The 5693-nt window shown below is 40.3% G+C and overlaps 1 protein-coding gene across 1 annotated transcript; it reads right to left on the reverse strand.

Moving 5' to 3' along the window:
• Positions 1-2374: 2374 nt before the first annotated feature.
• Positions 2375-5181, reverse strand: LOC115787079 (fibroblast growth factor 20-like). The gene is made up of 3 exons (XM_030739654.1): positions 4650-5181; positions 3675-3778; positions 2375-3504 (listed from the first exon to the last, which is right to left on the reverse strand). The coding sequence occupies exons 1-3, from the start codon at positions 4972-4974 to the stop codon at positions 3259-3261; spliced, it is 675 nt and encodes a 224-aa protein (XP_030595514.1). The 5' UTR covers positions 4975-5181; the 3' UTR covers positions 2375-3258.
• Positions 5182-5693: the final 512 nt, after the last annotated feature.

Here is a 5693-nt window from a genome sequence, read left to right on the forward strand (position 1 = left end):
CCTGTACGTAATATATAATAATATGCAGAATATGTACAAAGTGAACAAGATGCTATTACTAGAAGCTTCAGTATAAGCAGGCTTTGGCAAACAGCCTGGGTGGACAGCAAATGACAAATACATCTACTGAGATGTAATCTCAAAAGCATTTGCTGTCATCTGACAACAGAACAGCCATTTATTAACCTTTTTTGAATTTATCTGTATTTATAGTAAACAAGGAACAGGAAGTCTTGCCCTAGTTATCTAGTTATCTGTTATTTGCATATCTACTGACTGAACAAACACAAAACAGTGTTTTTCTTTATCCCTAGAGGCTAAGTCATCGCTTAACAGCTGATGTCTTGATGCATGCTCAATAATTCAGGTAAGGAAAACCCAGAAATTTGATTCTATTCATCTGGACATAGGGTTTTCAGTGGGAGAAACATTTCATCACTCATCCAATTGACCTCTTCACTCTTAGCCAACAGTAGGTTTCCCCAACCTTATTAAAAGTACAGTTGCACAGTGACCAAAATTAGCCATGAGCTCAGTTTCGTGATGGTAATATGTAAATTGTCATGACCGTTGATCAGTGACTATAAGTACTAGTCACAGAGCGTGATGGTGAACGATGTACTCTCAGGCCCTCTTCACGGTTCAGCAATAGTCGCTCCCTTTTCACATAAATGGCCTCCTTGACTCCCCACTCAAACCAGTGGGGATGTAACATTTTCCCACTAAAAACACTACATCCAGACAAATACAATCAACTTTGTGGGATTAAGAGCTGATGCTTCCCCACACTGGGCCATTTATAGCAAATAAGGGGAAGTGTAAGATTATAAATGTTGAACAGCTGCTAATTAGACTTTGAAGTGAGCAGCTAGTATATAGTCCTTCGGATTATACTGTTGTTGCCAATTTTCAACATCAGCAATGAAACTCAACACACAGGGTTAAATGAAACCTGGAAAATATTCTGTGCATAGCACTTTCAAATTGTACTTTTTCTTTGCAAAATACCACAAAACAAGGGTCACACTTTCTGCTTCATGATATTTGTCTTTCTCAAGTTAGCTTTACCTTTTTATCAGTGCAGATCCTGCACTGATAAAACATTCTTATTAATAAATGATTACGGTAATGAAGACACAAGGGATGATTAAAGTTAACAAGTGTCAGTCTGCCTGGCTGAGGGCCAAACAATGGATGTTGAATTTAAGTAATCATTAGGCAACCAGGGGTCCTCTTGATTCATCACTTTTTGACCACAGCAATGCTGAAGTCTCTCTCAAGTATAAAAAGATGTTAAATTCTTTGTCTCATTCACTTTTTTTAAAAAAATCAGACTCTGTAGGCATTGTTAACCAAAACAGGTATGATAATTCAGCTGTCAGCTTATTGGAAACAGGATACAGAGAGTCTGCAGTGTCTAAAATTCTCCAGTGGATAATTAGCCACATGTATAGCATGATGTAGAATTTACTGAAAGGGTACTCTAGTAATATTATTTGTCAAAAATAATTTACTAGTTTTCGTAAATGACTATTTAAACTCTATAAATCAGTAGTATTATGTGCAGCTCTTGATGTGACTTGTTAAGAGTGAAAAAAAATACCCAAATATGTCTTGGCTTTTTTGGCGCTTTGGAGGGCAACAAATATTAGGGTTGCAATATGGGAATTTTCTCTGTGAATTGCTCATGACCCCGATTGAATCACAGTGTATCTTCAGGTGGCTTTCAACTTTGCTTCCTCATGTCTTCTTTCTTCCAGTTCTCTGGAAATTGCCCTCCTTTCCAGTGGACAAGGACTGGTGAAAAAAAGAGGCTTCTGGAAAAGCTCAGAGGGAGAAATCACATGTGTCCTGCACAGAAGTCTTTTATAAACTGGTGTCACGCATAAATGTTGCACCACTACAGTTTGACATTGCAGAAGATTGAAAGTCTGTCTACTTTGCATTTTCATGGATCCTTATTTTTAAGGTTAGGGAATGGTTGTTACAGAACATCTTTAGATAAATTTTGTACTAGTCATAAAGAACTCAAAGTACAATTTGCGCGCACGCAGATTAAGATAACCAAATTGGCTCAAACAGACACATTATTACACTCTGTGTGCACTGTTGATTGGAAAGACTAAATGATGAATGAATAATTGATTCTGCACTTTCACAAATCATAGAGAGAGCATGCAAAACACAAAGCCTTAAAACCTATGAAAAGACCTCCTTCAATGAGCACAAAACCACAGTATATACTCTGACGATAAAACAAGAAAAATCTCTTGCATATTCTGGATATGTTTTTTTTTTATTATTTTATCTCATAGCTGCAAAAATATATTCTCGAAATAAATAAATATATGAAATAAATATACTGTATGTCCTTGGAAAGAAAAACTCATAAATAAGAATAAAATTTGTCAAAATGTTTGCAAAGGTGTCTTTGTCAGTCCCATCCGTTGTTTGACGAGAGTCAGAATTCCTTCACTGGCTTCCATGAGAGCTCCATTAAAACACACACTGTTGTTCTTCTCCTCCTCCTCATGCATTTTGCAGAAAAGTCATATTTTGGATTGATTTCAATGGGACTTCACCCTTGCCATCACAACAGTTATTTTAGTATAATTGATTATCCCAACTCTAAGACCCGTTTCCCAGAACAAACATGGCTGCTTTCCAGTGCATGAACTACTTTTTTTTTTCTTTTTATGTAAACTAGCCACACTGTATAGTGGATTATGCATGTAAATTATTTGCTTACTTAGCAGCCACAGTAATGTTTGAATAAAGTAAAAAGTTCAACTCAAAACAGTGAAATTGACAAGACACAGCAGTAAAAGATTAATAGCAGCCAGTTGTTAATCTCAACTATCAAGTTCACACCTTTGTCCTTTTGAACATGCAGTCTGGGCAAGCAGATAGTTGGATTTCATTCGTGAAAGTTAATAAAATTCTAAGATCATCCATTTGGCCACCAGGGCTTTTGCATAGGCTGATAAGGAGAAAATATTTGGAGCCCTGGTAGTCTCTGTCTCTGCCATAGGGGTCTTCACAGCTTCCACAGAAGATCCCTGGTGCCGTTCAGTCAGTCTCCCCAGCTAGTCAGGTTCTCTTTCCTTTCTCCATGCCAGCAGTGGGGAGTGTTGATTTGGTGCACTTTTATGATCCTATTTTGTCCAGATCAACAAGATCTTCCATCTCCCTTAAGGGGACGTGTTCAGGTGCACTTCTGCTCTTAACCTTGCTTTTGATCAGCTAATGCATTCTGCCTCAACTCTGACCCAGTATGTCTCTGTACAAGTCTGGAACTCTTTCTGGATCTACAGGTCTTGGTAGAAAGTGAGTGAACCTCTGATGCCGCCTTGATCTTGTTCCATCCCGGGATGTCCCATCTTTGTTCAAGGCAACAAAATAAAATGAACCTTTGTCTCCATGCCGATAGATGTTAGAGGAGTAAGTGTTGTACCAGTTTTCTTCAAATTGCTCTCTGAAGACACATTCTGCTGACAGTTTCTCCTGCAGAAAGAAAGAATAAGAAGTACTATATGAGTTTTATGGTGCAAAATGTGCCACCTACTGGCTGTGGGTATTATTCTCAACGAAATAGCTTTTAGAGTGTAGTCTGAAATCTGTGGCTGCACAAATATGTGTGTATGATCCATATGTGTTCAAGGGTGTACACTTACAGAGCCATACAGTTCCCCCTTGCTATTCATGGCAAGGTAAAGGCCACTGTCCACCCCTTTGATGCTGACCAGTCCCACAGCTAAACTGATGAATTCCAGAATCCCTGCAAACATACATTGCATTGCATTTATTAATAAGCACATTCAATAATCATTAACATATCTGACAACACATAGACATAAAATATATATTATATTTGTTATAATAGAACATTTGTCTTGCTAAGGCTGTTTCACTTGACTGAATTGTGTATATTTTAATACAATTAGTAAAGTAAGTCTGCTGTATGTCCATCAGCTGACTCTGACAAGTAAAGCTGGAATGGTCTCTGGTATGAAGTTACATCCAAATCTCAAATTAATTTAAGTACCAGAGGCGCTACAACCTTGCAGCAATAAATAATCTCTAAGTGGTCTACTTTTGATCTGCCGCAACCTGAAGCTGTTTATCTTGATAGCTGAAGATAAGCTTGGAAGTGTCCAATCTAATCTGAAAGAGGAAACGTCCATTCCTGTGCAAACATGAAATATCTCAACTGTTGTCCCACCTGGAAAGCTGTTTTATCTTGAAATAAGTTGTTTAACTAAATAATCTACTGTTATGCTGAAACAGGGTTTAGTGTTATAATAAGATGCTACATTTATGATTAGCATTTGATCACAGCAGCCTGCATTGGCATGGGTATTTCAGAAAATGATGGCTGTGACTGTGGAAGAGATGCAGCTATGTTCCCATATGAGTTATAACTCCACTTCTGATCACCTCTGTTCTGTATATTATTTGCCATTTAATCCAATAAGCTATTCACCATTGAATGGCACGACCATCACTATTTCCTCCCCGGTTTAGTCTCTGAGTGTTTGAGTCTGTCAGTATCTCCATCACAAAGATACCTGTCAGTCTGTATCTCAAAATTCGAAATAGCTTTACTACATTCTTATTACTGCTTGCGCTAGTAATCAGAGGGTCTGTACCGAATCTGCTGTGGTCTTTCCTGGTGCCCTGCACGGTGCCGTCCGAATGAATCTCCAGGTGGAAACCGGTCCTGCAGTAAAGCTGCCTCCGCCTCAGAATCCCTTTCAGATGGCTGAGGTCCGCCAGGCTCCGGGACAGCCTCTCCGCGGACACCAGGTGGTCCTGCTGCTGCCCCTGTGCCCCCATCATCAATCCGGTTGCCGAACTGTAGTCCACCGCCCCGGCAGGAGTAAGAATAAAATGAGAGCCAACCGGAGCCGGAGCGGCACCAAAGCTGTCCAAAAATCCGTTGGCAAAGCTCCCAACCTCGGCCGCTGCCCCCATCACAGATAAGACACCAGATCCTGTTTGCAGTACAGGAGCTCCAAGTCGAGTTCCAAGTGATGACTAGAGAGCCTGTATATGAGCAAGTGAGCGAGGGTTAGCCCGAAAGGCGAAGAAAAAGAAAAGTTGACCGTGCGTGCAGAAAAAAATCCCCAGTGAGTGTGTGTGTGTTGACGCACCGGTGATTAGATTGGTATCTAATTGAGATTAAACTCCTGCGTTATTTTTGCAGGATACATCCCCGATTGCAAGAGCGTGTCTTCTCGTCTCCTCTCTTCTGCTATTTATCCCTCTTTCCTCTCATCTGCTCTCTTCTCTTCACCTTAGGATACTCCCCCTTTGGTCCGGTGCACATCAGGGTTTTCCTCTCTCTCTCTCTCTCTCTCTCTCTCTCTCTCTCTCTCTCTCCCACCTCCCCTCTTTCGCTCGCTAAATTCACTTCGGCCTTTTATTTCTTCTCTCCACTGATACCTCCCCCAGCAGCAGTGTGTAGCGCAGTGAAACCAGTGCAAACCACTCCACATTTATAGCGCACTGCCTCCTAGTCACCCTGGGTTGCCTTTTATGCAAATACGCCCCGATCCCCTCCCTTTATGGCTCTTTTTTTTTTTTTTTTGTTCCCCATCCCTCTGCTTTTAGTGCAGGGCACGTAAGGACTTTGAGAGGAAATTAAGAACCACTAATAAAAATTAGCCTGACAGGCGTATTTTCCCTTACTT

This window comes from Archocentrus centrarchus, chromosome 1 (assembly GCF_007364275.1).
Source record: "Archocentrus centrarchus isolate MPI-CPG fArcCen1 chromosome 1, fArcCen1, whole genome shotgun sequence".
Taxonomy (NCBI): Eukaryota; Metazoa; Chordata; class Actinopteri; order Cichliformes; family Cichlidae; genus Archocentrus; species Archocentrus centrarchus.

What these genes read in the sequence shown, in the direction of transcription:
- LOC115787079 (XM_030739654.1), bottom strand. Translation starts at nt 4,974, where the DNA reads ATGGGGGCAGCGGCCGAGGTTGGGAGCTTTGCCAACGGATTTTTGGAC. An exon ending in GAAAGACCACAGCAGATTCG is followed by an intron (nt 3,779 to 4,649) that starts GTACAGACCCTC and finishes GTATGTTTGCAG; the next exon opens with GGATTCTGGAATTCATCAGT. An exon ending in AGGGGGAACTGTATGGCTCT is followed by an intron (nt 3,505 to 3,674) that starts GTAAGTGTACAC and finishes TTCTTTCTGCAG; the next exon opens with GAGAAACTGTCAGCAGAATG.